General features: G+C 37.2%; 1 protein-coding gene across 1 annotated transcript in view; it reads left to right on the top strand.

The window, feature by feature from the left end:
* trpc6b (transient receptor potential cation channel, subfamily C, member 6b) overlaps positions 1-17,052 on the top strand; it is a 28,332-nt gene extending 11,280 nt beyond the window's left edge. The window contains exons 3-12 of the mRNA XM_067419270.1: positions 3,207-3,392; positions 3,592-3,756; positions 3,937-4,153; positions 6,631-6,858; positions 7,544-7,808; positions 10,618-10,813; positions 13,341-13,544; positions 14,190-14,246; positions 14,429-14,504; positions 15,996-17,052. Of these exons, the coding sequence (XP_067275371.1) occupies positions 3,207-3,392; positions 3,592-3,756; positions 3,937-4,153; positions 6,631-6,858; positions 7,544-7,808; positions 10,618-10,813; positions 13,341-13,544; positions 14,190-14,246; positions 14,429-14,504; positions 15,996-16,132 (1,731 nt within the window). The 3' untranslated portion in view covers positions 16,133-17,052. The remainder of the gene's footprint in view (positions 1-3,206; positions 3,393-3,591; positions 3,757-3,936; positions 4,154-6,630; positions 6,859-7,543; positions 7,809-10,617; positions 10,814-13,340; positions 13,545-14,189; positions 14,247-14,428; positions 14,505-15,995) is intronic.
* The last annotated feature ends 3,196 nt before the right edge of the window (positions 17,053-20,248 follow it).

Here is a 20,248-nt window from a genome sequence, read left to right as displayed (position 1 = left end):
GCTGCGCTGACATTGTGTGCATGATATTATTACCTGATAGATCGTTGGCAATATTTTCGGAAGATGGAAGCATGTCAAGAGTTAATAATTAATGCACGCCCCCTCTTGAAGTGACGAGCGATGCGCGCTCGCCGTCTGCAGTGCATTAGAACGTTGTTTTCATGTCACATCCGCGCTTCATTATAGAAATGTTTTGTTTGCATACTGTGGTAAATACACACCGTGTAGTAGATTATGGCCAGGGACAAAACTGGCCCGCGCAGTCGTCTCTAAATTAGTGTTATTATAGTTTGCTGGCTTTGCCTCTCCTGTTGGAATTTTCCCACACGTAAATTCTGACCAATCGAAAAGCAGTTTAGGAAATACGCCATGGCCAATGAGTGATGTGGATGTTGTCACGTGCCTGCGTTTTGGTTCGTTTCAACTGGTTCGGACCAAAGCAATCAGTGTGGTGTGAAAAGGAACCAAAAAATCTGAAAAATGCAACAATGTATAATTGTTTGCCCTTGGTTCGGACCAAATGAACCGAACTAGAGATGTGAAAGCACCCTTAGAGGATGCGTTCTAGGGTAAATTAGATATTTGCTGGGCCAGGGTGTCTTGGGGTTTTTGATGTGGTCAGGTGGTTGCGGTTACAGAAGATTGCTTTCTGTCACAATTCAGATATCAGATTGTTGAAATCTCTTCCCCTGAGTTTGAACAGTACTAAATAGAGATTTTTGCCTTAGCACACTACTAATGCAAAAGGGATATTTCACTAAAATTGAAAGGTCTGTTATAATTTATTCAAGATACTTTAAATGTAACCAAGCTTTTACGGTCCAATGGCATGGATTTTTTTTTTTAATAATGTTTCCTGAGGTGTAGTTATATTGTTAGTATGGTTTTAACATAAAAAATGTTATAATTTAGAAATAAAAGGCATTTTTTCTATACTGATATTAGCCCTCTGGCTTGAATGCTCTGTTTCAAAGGGCATGTCTGCTGTGACTGTGAGACCACTGAAAATACACACTTTTGTGATTGGCTGACATCTTTGCATTTGAAATGACTATCAGGTTATTTGGCGGAGGGGGCGTGGTTTAATGAGGCGCAAGCAGAGACTGAGAGCTGGGGAAAGATTGCTGAGAAAGTGTTATTGTACATAGTTGTTGAGAGTGCTGTGAGCGTAAGTTTATTTAGTTTGTATCTGAGTGCTCTGAATAAACACGAGTGAACTTTGCAACGTTATTTCTCTCACAAAATGGCTTCACCACAACTAACAACAAACACAACATCAGCATGAATGCAGTAAGAGCTTCTGTTGTGCAGCTTAACAGCATCATTCATTATAACGTCAGTTTGGACTGCAGATATACGTGTGATTGACAGATCCGGACATTATAAAGAGTGTTCGTTGATCGCTCTCTGTAGTTTTATCATATAAATAATGTTTGTAGCATATGTTTTATGCTGCTAACAGAAACAACGTGAAGTTAATTGTTTCAGTCACTGGCTTGATTCACTGATGCATTAGGGCATCAAGACAGCCGAGGGTGTTTGTTTTGTATTTATGTTTATTTTTATAATAAATTATAATTTCTCTGCACTTGAGTCCTTGCGAGTTATAAAGTCAGAATTTTGAGATATAAACTCGCAATTGCGTGATAGTCACAATTCTGACTTTATTTCTCAAAATGTTACTTTATACCCTGCAATTTTGATTTAATATGTCACAGAATTCTTACTTAAAGGGGGGTGAAATGCTGTTTCATGCATACTGAGCTTTTTACACTGTTAAAGACTTGGATTCCCATCCTAAACATAGACAAAGTTTCAAAAACTAATGTTGGACGTTTGATGGAGTATTTCTGTGTCAAAAATACTCCTTCCGGTTTCTCACAAGTTTTGGCGAGTTTTTTTCGAGTATGGGTCGACTTGACGTTAATAAGAGCGGAAGGTCCTTGTATGGGCCATATGGGCTCTTCTCCCGGTAGGGTGCGCGCACGCGTGACTAGAGCACGCCGTAAACAGTCTCTCAGATGCAGATCCAGTCGTCCGTGAACACTTATATGGCGCCGCGCTTCTCTTTATTCCTATGGGTGACGTCGAGCGACTTCAACGCTTCAGCACAGCATTCCGGGAAGGCAGCGCTGCATTTGAAACGATTTGAACGCAGAAATGACGGGAAGCTTCACAACATCGTTTCAGTTGCGTCTCAAAATGGATTTACACGCTACTGCTGTCACAGGACTTTACCAAATCATACCAAAGAAGTGTGTTTTTGACGGAGCAGTCCCAGCGATAAAGGTTCGGTCCTGCTTTGGAAGCAGCCGGTGAGTTAACTTAAACTGCTTCAAATGTCTGTGCTTTTGGCTACGGACGCATGAGTAAACATCAGTAAACGACACGATCGCGTGCTTCGTCATTCAAATGCGCTAACGGTTACTCCATTGTTGTTCTCTGTATAACGTTACAGTATTCTGACGTGCAAAACCGCTTTGCTTGCTACTTCTAAGGTCTAGTCGCATACAATAGTCCATATACCGAATCATGTCCTCATACACCGCGAGTAAACACACAGAAATGTGGAGAGGCCATTAAATGCAGTAACTTACATACCACAGAGACGGACGTCCTGATGTTGCCGTTTCTCCTGTTCAATTTATTTCTGCCTCAGATTTGATTCTGGATCATTATCTGTATTAGCTGAGATAGATGGGTTTCTCCACGCTTGAGGACGTCACCGCTTTGCGCTCTCGTCATTCTTTAGCTCCGCCCACACGATACACCTCCAGGCGCTCGTTTTTTTCCGGAAAGACTCGGTACAGCCTATATTTCTTTTATAAATATGATAAAACTAAAGACTTTTCGGAGATATGAAGGATGCAATACTACTCTATAGGTACTCAAGATTGACATGAGATTGACTGAAACTGAGTGTTTCACCCCCCCTTTAATAACTCGCAATTGTAAGAAAGTCAAAATTGTGACTTTATAACTCCCAAATGTGACAATTTTGAATTTTTACTTTTATAACCTGCAATTGTGAGAAACTGAATTACTCTTTTTATGTTTTTATTTAGTGGCGGAAACGGGCTTCCATACTGTATAAATTTACTTGAAATAAAAAAAATATTTTTAAGGTGTACTTTATATTTTTTATGTTTTTATCATACCTTTCTGTGTATATTTTTTAACAGATCTATGATCATTTTCATTCACAGAATGATTATAAGAAGCTGTCTATGCAATGTAAGGATTTCGTAGTTGGACTGCTGGATCTGTGTCGGAATACAGAGGAGGTGGAAGCCATCTTAAATGGAGACACAGAGACAGGTGGCCACTTTGACAAGGGCGGGAGACCTAATCTGGTTCGATTAAAACTGGCCATCAAATATGAGCTGAAAAAGGTGGGTTTCTCTCATAAAAATAAAAATAACATTAATAATGCACATGGATAATTATTAATGTTCAGTAGTTAAGCAGATTAATTCAGCCAAGTAGCCTTAAGTGTTGAAATGCAAAGGCTTCATCACCGTGGATGATAGTACAGTAATATTAACATATCTGTTTATTTTATCTCTACCTGCTCTTATGCCTCCCACACAGTTTGTAGCCCATCCAAACTGCCAACAGCAGCTTTTGTCCATATGGTATGAGAATCTGTCCGGGCTCAGGCAGCAGACCACAGCTGTCAAGTTACTTGTGGTTTTGGGGGTGGTGGTTGGACTTCCCATCCTGGCCTTACTGTACTGGATAGCACCCTCAAGCAAGGTCAGACTGCAATAACCTCAACCTTAAGTCAATGTGAATTTAGCCATGGCATTGAATTTACTATTAAGTAAGAAAAGAACACAATGTTTTGTATGTGTTTTTTCTTATTATGAATGTGCTGCATTAACAATCATCCAACAATGCAAATTTGTTTTGTTGTTGCAATTTTTTTAATTCTAGTTGGGTAAGATCATACGTGGGCCTTTCCTAAAATTTGTGGCACATGCAGCTTCTTTCACAATCTTTCTTGGCCTTCTCATCATGAATGCTGCTGACCGATTTGAAGGGACAACTCTCTTACCAAATATGACCATCCACGACCACCCCTCCCAATTGTTCCGCATGAAGACCACACCTTTTACCTGGATGGAAATGCTGATAATTTCCTGGGTCGTAGGTCGGACATAATCTCTCACTGTGTTACACAATAAATCAAACATTTATTCTAAAGATAATTTCTCGTTCACACAACACGGTCTCACTCCAATTCATCACATATTGATGCTTGGTTAGTTCCCTTTGACGTCACTTTTTAACGCACAGGGTACCCCTTTAGTGTCGTTTTTCGACGCGCAATACTCCATTGATTTCAATGAGAAACCTTTAAGTGTCATATACAGATGCGTTGGGCATTGTTATCATCTTGATGAAACTATATATTGGGTTACGATTTTGCTATTATGACATGGAGTGTGATTCTCAATTTAATCAGCCTGCATAATTTAATTTACATTTATTTTTTATTTACGCTATTTAGATATGTTTGAACGCACAACCCAACCCCATCCCTAGACCCACCCATTTGCGTATTATAAAAAACATAATAAATTATAATACAATTATAATACCTAATATATTTTAAAAGGCAGATACGTCTGCAGCCACAATTTATTCAAAAAGTACAAATATCCCAAGTGTTCCAAGGCCAAATGAAAATCCCAAAACGTGTAAAAAAAAAAGAGTTGATTCCATCCGCTGAAGATAATGGAACACATTTCAAAAATTGCCGCGGGAAGAAACGTTACATCTGCTTTAACAGCATTGGCTCTCGTATGTCTTGTGTCCAATTACGTCAGCTTCTATTGTAAAATGCCATTGGCTCTTGTGTGTCCTGTGACCGATCATGTCATGCTAAAGAGTCAAGTGTATCATTTTAAATGAGAGATGAATGAGTGCAGTGTGTGTGTTCACGGAGTTGCGGGATCATCATTTCAGCGATTAAAACATTAAGATCAACTCTGTTCTTCACAATAAAGATATTGTATGACTTTAAAAGACTTGGAATGTTAATACTTTTATTCTGTTTTTGGTCAGTTTTTTCAATAAATACCTGTGACTGTACTTTTATTGGCCTGTTAAGTGTTTTATATTGTTTTGAAGTGGATAGGTTCAGAGTAGGAGTGGAGGTAGTTGCTCTGAACTATAAAAATAACTGATAAATATTAATAAACTCATGTTTACTTTTACAAATGCAAAAAATAAATGCGTCTTGATCTGATGCATTGGGCAAACAACTAAAATCAACACTGTGTGTCGGGAAAACAACTCTAAAGGGGTACCCTGTGTGTTAAAGAGTGACCCAGATGGGTCCTGACCAAGCGTCAATATGTGGCGAATAGGAGTGAGACCGTGTTGGCTCACATGATGTTCCAAACATATATAATTTTTGGAACACAAAAAGAGAACATTTGCTGTTCTCCCATTTAATGTTTACACTGCTCATTTTATGTATGACAATTGATGACTAAGTTCCAAAAAGGACAATATAGCATCATAAAAGCACTACAAAAAGAAATCCATAAGACCAGGACATATGGGTTTGGAATGACATGAGGGTGAGTAAATGGTGAAAAATTAGACATCAAGCTTAAGGAAAGTTCCAACAGTGATGTATTAAAATGAATCCTAAATGACTGCTGCAAGCGCACAATGAATCAGAAGGGCCATGACTCTTTAAATTAAACTGTCTAACATCTGTCATATCTGCCAAATATTTTTAAAAATTATCTTTAAAGTTGGGGTGCTATAACTGCTTTCTGGTAACCGTTGTTGTTGTTATTTCAAATCACAAAAACAAACACGTCCCTATTTTGATGGCTCCGCCCCACACATACGTAACCCAGGCAACGACTATGTCAGAATCTGTTACTAATCCAGGTTGAATATTCAATGAAAAAGTCACCCCTTGCATCACAAAAACACAAACCGTTCTCATGAACAACTCGATAGTACACAAGCACAACAGTCCAACTAATGAACATATTACAATTATGACCGGATGGGTTATATAGATCATGAAAAGAGGAAACAAAAATGCATTAGGGGTATAGTATCTTACTTGTCGGACACATTTTGTGAGCTGACGCCTGAAACAGACAGTTAGAAGATTAGATGCTCCATACGGTGTGGAAATGAACTGGTCTTTATCATCGCTGAAGTGAGTGACAATACGATCGCAAATGAACAAACAAGCGAACATGACACACGAGCATATTCATGCAAAAGCCAGCATATATTAGTTCTCAGTTAATGTCCGTTATTATGTGTGTCGTGTGTTTTGAATAATGACGTGCACTGAGCCTCTTCTCACCATCATTAGTACACACGCCCCTTACCTGCTGATTGGCTACAAGTTTGTTATTGCACTCGGCCCGAGTCCATATTGTAAAACGGTTTCGAAATAACACTTACCCCACCTTTTAAAGCAATATTGTTAATTTAGATTAAAAAATAATAAAAAAATAATTAGACTACAGGCTTGAACCATTTGCTTAAAAATACCAGACACTAAAGGGCTTTGGGTGCTGAATATTTTGCTGAATATTTGTATAATACAACTCTAATTACCTCTCTCTCTATTTCTTTTGAATTAAGGAATGATTTGGGCTGAATGTAAAGAGATTTGGTCTCAGGGTCCTCGGGAATATCTGCTGGAGCCTTGGAATTTGCTGGACTTTGGAATGCTGGCCATTTTTGTGACTTCCTTTATTGCTAGATTTATGGCATTTTGGCATGCAAATGTGGCACAGAGTTACGTCGACAAGCGCTACACAGATCTTTCGAACATTACTTTGCCCCTTGAGATAGAATACTATCGTCTTGGTGAGTACTGCTGTCAAGCTTTACTGAAGAAATAATATATTTTTTGTTCATTTAAAGGGGACCATTTATGCCTCTTTTTTGGAGTCTTTTGTTTTTGGTGTCTTCTAGAACAGGTTTTCATACTTGAAAAAAAACAACATAATATTTCACATATTTTACATTGTTGCAGCACCTCTCTTACGCTATTTTTAATTTGTATCTTTAAGAATCCCCTCCTTCTTGAAAGTGCAATGTGCTCTGATTGGTCAAGTTTCAATACAATACTAACGCAACTCACTAAAAATTTTCTTGCTCAAAAAGCAACATTACATACAAAAAAAAAGTTGAAAATGTGACCATTTTTAAATAATGGTTTTCTATTTTTATATACTTTAAAATATAATTTAGTTATGTGATACAAAGCTGAATTTTCATCAGCTATTACTCCAGTCTTCAGTGTCACATGACACTTAAATCATTCTAATATGCTGATTTGATACTCCGATATTATCAATGTTGGAAACAGTTATTTTGGAACCTGTGATACTTTTTTCAGGATTTATTGAAGATATTATAAATCTTTACTATAAGTGGGAACATAAATGTAGAAGCTCACACTCATTCCACCAATAACTTTCCTTGTTGAATACCTTCTTGACCATCTCAGATTGTCAACTTTTACAAGTTTCTTTTTTATATATTTCAGCCCGTGTCCACTGGGTTCCTTCAGACCCTCAGCTGATCTCCGAGGGCCTTTATGCAATTGCAGTGGTTCTGAGCTTCTCTCGGATTGCCTACATCCTGCCGGCCAATGAGAGCTTTGGGCCCTTGCAGATCTCTCTGGGCAGGACTGTGAAAGACATATTTAAATTCATGGTGATCTTCATAATGGTGTTTGTGGCCTTCATGATTGGAATGTTTAACCTCTACTCATATTATCGTGGAGCAAAGCAAAACGGTGCCTTCACAACGTAAGCACTGAACATAACTGGTTGATTCAAATGAATACCTTTAATGATTGTTTATTTCTTCCTTTATAATCATATCACATCCATGTCTTTATTTGTTATATGATTACAAAACGCCCAGAGCATTTGGCTGCAGTGCACAAGGACATACTGGATGTAGGCGTTTGGCAAATTCAATTATCATGACTAGTACCACACCACGACTAGGTCCATGTGGACATAGGAGTGAATAAGAGTCCTGGACACTTCATGCTCTTGATATTAAAAAGCCTCAGGTCGATATGAAATAGATAAGTCATTTATTGAAATGCAAAATCAATTAATTAATAAATATGAAATCAAAATTGGACTGTGCCATTTAGTACTTACAGTAGCTTTTAGGCCATATAGGTCAGTTGCACCAACCCAATCTCAAGAGAAATTTAGTTTTATTTGTAGAAAAACAAAGCATGAAGGACCACCTCAATAACTAACTTAACCACTAATTGTACGAGTTCATATGAATTTGCACCAAATTTGACAAAATGTAAAATGGTTAGATATATATACACGAGAGTGTGTTGGTTGCACTCATTTAAATAATTTCTTTACTTTTATTTTAGTATTAATCACCATTCAGAAATTAAACAATCCCATTAATTTTCTTTATTACACAGTGATTTTTGATGATGGCGTTTCAATCATATTTTTAGCATAACGTACATTAACTTGAATGTACAAATCTTCACCTGCTTTACGTTGGTTATACAAATACAATTCAGTTTGCTGCTTAATGTTGCAAACTGGTATTTGTTATCATATTATTTTATTTTATCATCATACTCATAAACACTTGTTTGCTGAGCAAATATTTTTATTGTTTACCGCGGTTCAGGAATCTTTTTCACCTTCTGTGATTGGAACATACCATATCACGTATTTTATTTTAGAATTATTTATTGTAAATATGCCTATGGAGAAAATTAATGGAAAAATGTTCTCTGAAAAAAGTGGGGGATCACTTTTAGCTTTGTATCAAAGTATATACAGTTAAAAACAGGATGTTTGGACAGGACTTTAAAGAGCGTGTTCCTTTAAAAACAATAAAAGGACATGGCTTTGTCAGAGCCATGAACCATTTGTTACTTGCTATTCCTAGTCAAAGGCAGCTGACATTATAGGATGGCTCATTTGAGAGGGCATTTGATTGATCAAAATACCCATGTGAGTGCAAGATGAGTCATCAAACAATTCCCCAGGGTAGAAATATTTGCTAAAAGTTTATTTTCCAAACTTAGGAGTTGGTCTCGAAGCTTACAGACATAAAATATGTTACAGTATTTATAAATCTGTGTTAATGTTAGTTAATAAAAATACAACTGTTTTTTGTGAGTTCCTGTTAGCTCAGTTCCATTAGATATCATTAACTTTTGATATTTTTAATATTCACTAAGATAAATGATTTAGAAGTATTTATCATTGAACCTTGTTGTGAGTGTTGAATTGACACATACATATAGTATACATACTTAACGGATTAGTTCAGTTTAAAATTAAAATTACCCCATGATTTACTCTCAAGCCATCCTAGGTGTATATGACTTTTCTTCTTTCTGATGAGTACAATCAGTTATATTAATAAAAATCCTGATGCTTCCAAGCTTTATAATGGCAGTGAACGGGGCCCATGAGCTTGAAGCATTCCATCCATCCATCCATACATCCATACATCCATCCATATATACATACATCTCCATCCATCAATACAGCCATCATAAACGTACTCCAATAAAGGACTTCTGAAGAAAATTGATGGGTTTTCATTTAAACTTACGGAAAAAGCATAACTGCCCCAATGTGTAGCTTCGGATGGAGCATAAGCCTTTTGAACTGCGAGAGGCTATCTGAAATCGCTAATTTCAAAGCGCCATGCTAATACAGCTAGCTAAACAATGTGTGCCAGTGGCGGGGTAGGTTGTAAGACATGTTTTGAAACAACTATCCACTTACATACAGCTAAGAAAATGTTTGTGATTTTAATAATTCTACAGAATGCCTATGTTAATGTTATTTTGCTCTCTTTCTCTCACACACATACATACACCCACGTACATGCACAAGAGACGCAGACAGTATGTACATACACTCCCCATATTCACACATATTTTACTGTTGCAGCCATTAATTTAAAATAAAACTGTTGTTGTTTCATATCACTTGGAGTAGGCTACCCTTAGTTTTTGTGCATTTTGTCTACCTGTTAAAACTTACCCCAGTATGTGTTACAATCTATACCAGTAGTGGGGTAGCTTGTAACAAAGGATCAATTTGCATTTTTCATCATCTCACAAAGTCTGTGATATAGTTGAAGAAATTTAAATTGTCGCCATTTGTTGTAGACAAATGTGGGTACTTTGACTAAAAGTTTCAGAAGTGTAGCTAAAAACAGGGTACTGAAGAAAAAAGTGTTACAACCAGTCTCCCTACGTTTATGATGGATAGATGCACTCTTTTGAGCTTCAAACTCATGGGCCCAATTCACTGCTATTATAAAGCTTGGAAGCTTATATTTATTAATATAACTCCCATTGTGCTCATTAAAAAGGAGAAAGTTATACACCTAAGATGGCTTGAGGGTGAATAAACCATTAGGTAATTTTAATTTTAAAGTGAACTAATCCTTTAAACATCTGTTTGTTTATACAATATTTATCCTGATCATAGCAAATCTTTTATGGCTTTTTTTTAATTGACATGATGAATGAAATAATATTATTTAACACCCTAGACCTAAAGGAAGTCATCTGTTTTTTCTTCTTCTTTTTTTCTCCAGTGTGGAGGAGAGCTTTAAAACTTTATTCTGGGCTATTTTTGGACTTTCTGAGGTCAAGTCTGTCGTCATCAACAACGGGCACAAATTCATAGAGAATATTGGCTATGTACTTTATGGAGTCTACAATGTAACCATGGTTATCGTCTTACTCAACATGCTCATCGCCATGATCAACAACTCATTTCAGGAAATTGAGGTAATCATATTATGAAATGAGATCTGTGAAACAACCAGACGTTGGGATAGGAGAGTACAGGCCAAGGGTAACTGTCCAGACCCCATCTATTCCTTTTCAAATGAGATACAGATCCTTTATATTACAGTTACATTTGTTAAAATGCAATGGGAAGCCCTCTCTGGTCACAGTAGAAATTAATTATCATTTGTTTCATAAATTACAGCCTGTTTGTGCACACTGTGTAGAAACAACTGTTCACAATGTATTGCAGTAGCGTCCAACAGTGAAATATAAATTGGTCATGCATTGAATGAAACAAGTGCAACAAATATAGTTGCTGCTGCTGCAAAGATTTATTGCACCAGGGAGGTCTGACAAGGCAACAGGAAACAGAGTTATTTTTGATATGTTTTATTGCCATCTGGGGGCTAGGGATCTCATTATATGAACATTACTAATATGGCAACACACTTAACTGTTCAAAGGAGAAACTGGGGCTAGTCGTCACATGGGGAAGTTCTATATCTCAGTGAAGGTTTTGTCAAAAATCCAGTTAAATAAATGCAAAGAATCCTCCAAAAAATATGCTTTTTTAAATTTATTTTAGCGCCCCCCCATTGGTAAAATTTTATGAAACTTGGTGTGCGTCCTCAGAATGTTCTGTTGTCTTTAGCTGCGTTCCCACCGAAATTACCCAGAACGATTTGTCCCAGGAACTTTTTCCGCCAGACCTGTAGCTGTCTGCGTTTCCATCGCGGTCTAAAGTACTTAGTCCGGTGACGTAGGAATGCGCACATCTTTCCTGCTGGATTTCGTCTCCCACATATACGCTTAATAAAGCCGGAACCTCGTAGACGGTTTGAGTTTTAGCTTATTCACAATACCACTTCAAACGTTACAACAATACAGTTCAATTGGATATTTGAATGGGTCCCCCAAGGAACGTAGGAAAGCGTATAGGTGAATGAAAGGGTAGTGGTACAAACAAAGGTATTTACCACCTGTAACCAGATGATGATGAGTAAAAGCATGCAAAGAGCGCACCAGGACTAGCATTAGATACACAAGTATTTTCATAAACAATACAATTTTAAGATGACTTGGGAAGGTGTTGCATCATATCACATTACAGTAGTTAAAGGGTTAGTTCTCCCAAAAATTGAAATTCTGTCAATAATTACTTACCCTAATGTTGTTCGACACCTGTGAGACCTCCGTTCATCTTCGGAACACAAATGAAGATATTTTTGCTAAAATCCGATGGCTCAGAAAGGCTTTCATTGACACCAATGTCATTTCCTCTCTCAAGACCCATAAAAGGCCCTCAAGACGTCGTTACAAAGCCCATCTCACTACAGAGTTGTATGAAGCGACGAGAATAGTGATGGGCTGATTTCAAAACAAATGATTCGAACGTTATGAATCAGCGTATTGATTCATGATTCGGCTCGCCAATGTCATGTGATTTCAGCAGTTTGGCAGTTTGACATGATCCGAATCATGAATCAATACGCTGATTCATAACGGTTCAAATCTTTGTTTTGAAATCGGGCCATCACTATATAAGTCGTTATTTCGTTTATTCACAAAAAAAAAAACAATTCTCGTCGCTTCATAAAATGATTGTAGAGCCAGTGTAGTGAGATGGGCTTTGTAACGACGTCTTTAGTGCCTTTATGGGTCTTGAGAGAGGAAATGACACTGGTGTCAATGAAAGCCTTTCTGAGCCATCGGATTTCAACAAAAATATCTTAATTTGTGTTCCGAAGATGAATCAATTGCTGCGTGGAGTCAACCAATCAAAATGCTCCATGAACTTAACCAATCAGCAAGTCCCACCCCCGAAAGTTCCTGAACTTTGAAAATGTACTACCTCGCAAGCTTTCTGAGGGGGGGATTTTGAATGTTAATTAGACCCTGGTCCCTGTGGTCGAAACTCACAGAGTACCACACCAAAGTTCCTGCGCAAGGTTCCTGTGGTGGAAACGCTGCTTTTTTGAGTTTCGATAAGCTTGGAAGTTGCGCTCAACAGCTGTGGGTCAAATTGTGAAAATGGGTGTTGCCTGACCAATTAATAACTTATAACTCTGCTATTCTTTTAACAAATCAATATTATTTTGACAAATTTTACCGCCGCCATCCCTAGCTGCTGTGTGCTTACTTTGGTGAAGATAATTTATTTTGGTTAATTCAAAATCGCTCTGGTTCCCTGATTCTGGTAAAATTTAGTTTCTAGCCCATAGGTTTCCAAAGTTATGATCCAAAATACAAATAGCCTTATAGCAACTCCTAGTGTCGGACGGGGGTGTGTCTGTACGCCTGAGTAGCGGTGCATGATTGGTACCGTCCTGCCAATTTTCAGCAGAAAAATAAGGAAGAAGAAGGAAATCAGTACAAACACAATACCTTCTGTGCTTGGACCCCTAATTATGGCCACATGATTTTTGTGGCCATTCAGTATGTATTTCCATGGCAATACACTGATATTATTGTGACAAACTGAATGTAATTTCCAATGAAACCATATAATATATATTTGTGACAGGACGATGCAGACGTGGAGTGGAAGTTTGCCAGGGCTAAGCTGTGGTTCTCTTACTTTGAGGAAGGAGGGACGCTGCCTGTGCCGTTTAACCTCGTCCCCAGCCCAAAATCAGTCATCAGCCTGGCTATGAAACTCAAACAGCTCCTTATTATACCTCTACACAGACACAAAGAGGACCTGAAGGAGGACACTGAGCTCAATGAGGTGAGATGAAAGGGAGATACTTTAAATGCATCTAATGTGTGAGAGTGTTCACAACATTTCTTTCAGTTTTATTTATATCATGATCAAGCTCTGTCAGTGGGGTTCTCAGTGAAAATGATTTTGTCAGGATTCTGTCACTTCGCTCTAGGTTACTCTTGGTTTTGGGACAGAGCCCTGATACTCCTGCATTGTTTGTTTTGTGTCGGGATTTGGACATCCGTGTTCCGAGTGGTTGTCTTTGGTTGTGAGCTACCCCGCCCACCTTGTTTCCTGATTATTGGTTCATTTGCCCCACCCCTTGTTACCCTCTTTTGTTTGCTCCCTATTTATTCTCCTTATGTTTGCAGTCCTGTGCTGGATCTTGGTCAAACATATCTATTTTTTCCTGCTTGTCAAGTCAATCAAGCCAAAGACAAGTCTTGTTTTCCCCCTCGGGTTAGTTTTTGTTTATCTTGTTTTGTTTTTTTAAATAAAATCAATTCCTCCTGCAAATTGAGTCCTTGCTCCTTTCCCTTCCCCAACCCTGACAGATATCCTTTTATTGGTATTTGGTGCCCTCTAATGGCCAGACTACAGCTTTTCTTTTTTTTAAAGAGCTAAATATTTTTATTTAAATATTCAGAAATATATTTTTTTTTCTCCCAGACAGGTAAACACAAAGAGTCCAGAGAGAAGAATTCACCTCATATAAGTCGCTACCAGGTAATACACAACTGAGACCAGTCAGTGGATATTCTTATTTTGTGCTGAAGGGGTTTATTTTGTGATACCATCCTGATTATTAAACAGCTATTTAATCAAATAAGTATAGTAATATGAGAGACAAGAATCTAGCACAACTATGTCGATTTCCTGCTATTTGTGCAATTTTATTGTATCCACAGAGGATCATGAAACGGCTAATCAAACGATATGTGATCAAAGCACAGACTGACAAAGAGGGAGATGAAGTTAATGAAGGTACAAAGTGAATTTCTGTTGTATTGACTATATACTGGACATCTCTGTGTTTCCGCACATATTCACACAAAATCATTCAGATTTTAACTCTCCTCGACTCTTAAATTGTAACACATAAGGCACAGAAAATGGGAAACACTTTCAAAGTCGTCATCGGATTGGTTGAATTCTATAGGATTTCTGGGAGATTTGTGTGTGACCTTATGTTACGTGTGTACCAAACTCCCTCATGGAAGAATTAACCCGTTGTATGACAACGAACGCTTATTAGGATCAACTAACCACTAGATTTTCCAGAGTATGTGACTGGTTGCTTTACATGTTGGTCAGACGTCCTCGGCTATTGAAAACTGCAATGGAGTCCAGACCTTCTGCCGTCAGCCTGAAGGTCTAGCTACATGAGATTAGTTTTACCGTACCGAAATTGTAGCCTGAGTTCTCGTCCTTTAGAAGAGCATACAAAGTGGATTAGCTTTCGAAGAGCAGAAAACCATGTCTTCTCGACATGTCAGTAACACAAACCAAACTCTTCCAGGCCTCAGCTATAACTACAGTGTTTAAAGGGTTAGTTCACCCAAAAATGAAATTGATGTCATTAATGACTCACCCTAATGTCGTTCCTCACCCGTAAGACCTCCGTTCATCTTCGGAACACAGTTTAAGATATTTTAGATTTAGTCCGACAGCGTATCTAAGTGTATGCACACTATACTGTCCATGTTCAGAAAGGGAATAAAAACATCATCAAAGTAGTCCATATGGGACATCAGTTAGTTAGTTAGAATCTCTTGAAGCATCGAAAATATATTTTGGTCCAAAAATAATAAAAACTACGACTTTATTCAGCATTGTCTTCTCTTCCATGCTTGTTTTCAAACCTCAAATAAAGATTCAAACGGTCATGAATCAGCGGATTGATTCGTGATTCGGGTCGCCAATGTCACGCGATTTCAGCAATTTGGCAGTTTGACACGCGATCCAAATCAGGAATCAATAAACTGATTCATGACTGTTTGAATCTTTATTTGAGGTTTGAAAACAAACCCATGAATTTTTTATGTGACAAGTTCTGAAAGACATTAAAAAGAATCTGTGGAATGGATCGCTAGACACGCCACTAAAATAGCCGTCATGAAATGTGCGGGATGAAACGAACAGTGAACCATTTAAACATTTGCTTAAAACTTTGTTGCAGATAAGACATGCCCTATTTTGGCATGTCTTTTCCTCTTTAGACTCTTCGATAGTGCCGTTTTCTCGAAACTGCTAGATTAAATATTAACATCACTCTGCACGCGACGTAATAGCGTACCTCCAAACTTACTTGCTGACCCCTGCCCTAAATGTTCTTATCTAAAATGTGGTTTCAGCTAAAACTACCTTTCTAGGTGGATCAATGTCTGGTTATGTGTTGGTCATTGTAATGATCCAGTTGTGTAAGAATGCCAATGATCATAGAAGGTCTTTATAAATCTCTTGACTGTTTTACAGGAGAACTAAAGGAGATAAAGCAGGACATCTCAAGTTTACGCTTTGAGCTCCTGGAAGAGAAGTCCCGTCAGACGGAGGAGCTAGCAGAACTGGTCAGGAGACTGGGAGAGAGGCTGGCCAGTCAACAGAAACTGTAGTTTTTCTCAATAGAAGCACTCCTTTCATTTTTCTCAATGGTGATTCTCATTAGATAGTCAATAGTGTAATACAAGACAAATTCTATGATTTTCAATTTAAAATATCATGGATTAAAGGTATCGCAACAAATACTATGATATAAATACTTGAAAAATACAGTTACATAAATATATATTTAAAAACATATCAGAACTGGGGTGGTAAATTCATGAAAATAGCATATTGTAAAAGTTGTAATAGTTTAAAAAAGTTAGACTAGACTATAAAAAAACTATAAAAAAGTCTAAGCAGATCATGCACCTGACCCCAGAACATGTTCTTAACAGGGTTTGTAAAAAACACTGTTACATCATTCTTCCCTCTTAACCATATTTGCTTGTTTTATAAATACAATTTCCTCTGGAAAGCACTAATTATTCAGGAAAAAAATGCTAAAATTAGTTTAAATAAATATTTTATTTTAACATTTTTAAGTCATGTTTTTGCTTCTGAAAATGCTGCTGTTTGCCATTGTGTTGCTATGCTATGTTTTATTCTAAATATGCAATGTTACAAATATAAAACATAATAACAGCAAGACTAAGAAAAAAAAGCTTCAGCGTTTTCAGTGAAGCCAAGCACTGAGGATCCAAACTTATGTCACAGAGCAGAACACAGTCTGAGACCAAATGTTTCTAATTTTTGACCTCTGTAAATGTGTAGTTTCTGTGTTTTGCATGGTGGCATTAATGTTAATGAATATGGAAATGTCATATTTTATGAATCAGGGTAAACTATTAGTAGAAACTCCCTCAAACATGCTTTATTAACCCTAATTATTAATTATGCATTTTGTGAAAGTCTGACAGTTAAAAGGTATCATTGCTATATTTCTAACACAAAATGTAAATATAAAAATACATTTTTCTTTGACACAAGGGGTAAGTTGTCCTTTTAACTCATTTGCGCCCTCTTTTATGTTTTCACACGCACATGCACATATACACTATAAAGCCCTACACTGTAAAAAAACAAAAACGTTTCCAACTAAAAGTTTTCTAGTGACTGATCACATCTACTTTTTTCAGTTGGCCAAATAGAATGTCTGTGAATTAATGCAATTTAATTAACAGAAATTCAATTTGGACAACACAATTTTTAGATGTGATCACTAGAAATTATCAATTGGAGACGTGATTTTTTTTACAGTGTAAGTTTACTACACTCTACACTACACCGAGTTTCTCAGTAATCCCTCACATAGTTTGCTTATCATAATTTGGAAACAAGATTTTATTAAACAGCTAACTTATTTATAGGTCCCAGACTTATTCAAATAACTAAATCTGTTCTTCTGCTAGTTGCATTTACAAACTGTCCTGACCTCCCTGGTGAAAAGGTGAGCTGCAAATGTACAACAACAAAAAACACTTATTTTAATGTGTTGACAAACTAAACCACATGCAAATAATTGTAATTTTAACTGGAGTGCATTATTTGATAATATACAATATTTTAAGTTATTATATTTTAAATGTACAAAGAAATTACACATTACAAATGTGTAATTAAAAATATTTAAATACACGATAATATTAAAATACACAGCATACTGTATATTTCAATATAAATGGCATTCAATATATTTAACTTTAACATTATTACTTGTTAGTACATTATATACTTTTATATAGTAACTGGACCGAAGCAAGTTGATTATTAATACATCATGTTTTAGAAAAAAATTATAAATTTATCAAATATGATACAACAGGCTTTTAAAGAAAATGTGTACATCTCAGTCAGAAGCAGTCATATATGCATTTCAATACTGTTATAAAATCTCATGGATTTACAGTACATGCTATCAGGATTTCATCTGACTTTTTGGCCTGTAAATATCAGTAAATATCAGCAAAACTGCATGTTTTTACTCAGTTGGGGTCTCTGGAAAAAAAAAGAGCTCAATATTCTTAGATTATATGAATCATAAAAGCATAACATGCATAAAAATTAACAGAAAAGGGAGAATCAGCAACAACAAAAAAAGAGAGCAGAAATCAGAAAAAACAACGCATATGCAAACTTTAAAAGAAGTATTTTGAAATAAGTTTCAATAAACTGTTCCACTTGTTTTTGTTTTTTTGTTGTCAGGGTTTAAAGGGTTAAAGTCCCTTTAGAACATTACTATTTATTTAAAAAGCACAAATTTACCAAGTAAAAAATTCACAGATCAAATTACTGTTCTTCCCGGTTCAGTTCAGAGGTACAGGCAGTTTCTACACAAAACAATTCTGTTGTGCCAGCTAACCTAATCCTAGAGCTTTCTGAAATAGACGTCTAACATGACATTTTGATGGTCTCTATAACCCATTCTGTTGATTATGAGTAACGTTGCACCTACATGTCTCTCATTAGAGTGTTAGTAGAGTATTAGTAGACTGGTAGGGTTCGGGTTGGAATTGGTTGAAATGTTATCGCAAAGTTACTCAGACAGTAGAATGTCTGTTGGAGGGCAAACGATCGCAATAAAGAGTTAGCAGATAAGCAGACATTCTATTAATACTCTAATGAGAATTAGACGACATGTAGAGGCTGAATTACTTATAGTCAACAAAATGTTCAGAAGGAACCATCAAAAAAAGTGTTACCCATATTTTACACTCAGGTCTCACAGTAACAGGCAGGGATGTTTATTTCATAGTTCAACCTGACCTCTCAGGAGACTCAGGATGCCTTTTTCCTACCACCTGCGTGCTGAGTGTGGCCCATACAGATATAATTTACCAGGTGCTCCTCTGCCTGGAAATGAGTCAGAAATAGAGAGCTGAAGAGAAAAGCTTTTATCAGCATTGGTTGACTTGACTACCAATGCTCTGACCTCAGTAACAGCCTGTTTAGCTACAGCCATTAACTGATATCCCAACATGAAGCATAGGGGTTTTACATTATTATTTTGTTATGCATAATGAGTTTCCATTAAAGACCATCTCATTGTTCATTATCCAGCTCACATTGCTACTTAACTAAAACATAAATACAAATATTGATTGGATTTGGCATTTTTATTACATTTCTATACGTCCAGTTTAGACTGTAAGTAGCCATGCAACTACATGTCAACAAACTCATAAATTTGCAACAAAATGTCAAGTAACTCTCATTGGGCCCTATCAAACACCTGGTGCAATGCGATGACAGGAAAGTGTTTTTTGCTAGTTTCACCTGGACGCAGTTACTGCCGTCACATCCAGGGACACTTTGTGTCACCCAAGCAAGGTGCGTTCAGACACATTGATGGCATGTTGCTATTTAAAGGAATTGAAAACGACTGCACCATTGACCAACAAACAGCAGGTCTAAAGTCATTAGCATAGTATTTTTCTGTGTTATTTAAAGAACGTGTTAGTACTGTAATATGTGCATGTAGGTGGTTGCACGGCGCGTGTAGCCTAGAAATCTAGACGGACCCTAGCAGCAGCAAATTTAATCTGCCCGCAAGTGTCGTCTTAAAATTCTCAATACCCTTCTGAGCTGTATTCCCCTCACTCTGGACGGGCCAATCACATCGTGTATAGAGTCGGCGGGCGGGGCCATAATGACGACGGCCGAGTTGCGTTTGCGTGCTTCTAGTAAACACAGAAACTGGCGAACGGCGGCCTTTCGAATCAGCTTTGACTGTGATTCTGGAAGAGTTAGGCTTTTCTCTGAGAAAAGAACAAAGAACGGCACTGAAGTCATTCTTAAAAAGGGAAGATGTGTTCTGAGTTTAGCCGACCGGATACGGCGAATGTTTAATCTATCAACAAGCTCTGTTTCACCTTCGTTGCTCTGGTTGGTTGTAGCGCTATCCTATCGCGTGCAAAGGGAGTTTGAAAGACAACCGTTTATCCCGCCCCTCAGATTGAGCCCTGTCAATGGTGAGTTTCCAGACCAAACATCTTGATGTGGTTCTGGCTTGTCAGGCTACAGCGCGTGTACAATACACAAACATTTTTAAATATTCAAATTAAAAGGATTCCTCTCTGGAGAAGAGTTTAGTGTTTCTGCTCGCAAATTCCGCCATGACAACATCAGAACCACGATGGTGTAAGCGCAACTAGCTTTTAAAAGGAATGGGAGATGAGACTGATTAG

Source organism: Pseudorasbora parva, chromosome 16 (genome assembly GCF_024679245.1).
Source record: "Pseudorasbora parva isolate DD20220531a chromosome 16, ASM2467924v1, whole genome shotgun sequence".
NCBI classification, from domain to species: Eukaryota; Metazoa; Chordata; class Actinopteri; order Cypriniformes; family Gobionidae; genus Pseudorasbora; species Pseudorasbora parva.
The sequence above is the reverse complement of the archived record's forward strand: the minus strand, read 5'-3'. Positions and strand labels throughout refer to the sequence as shown.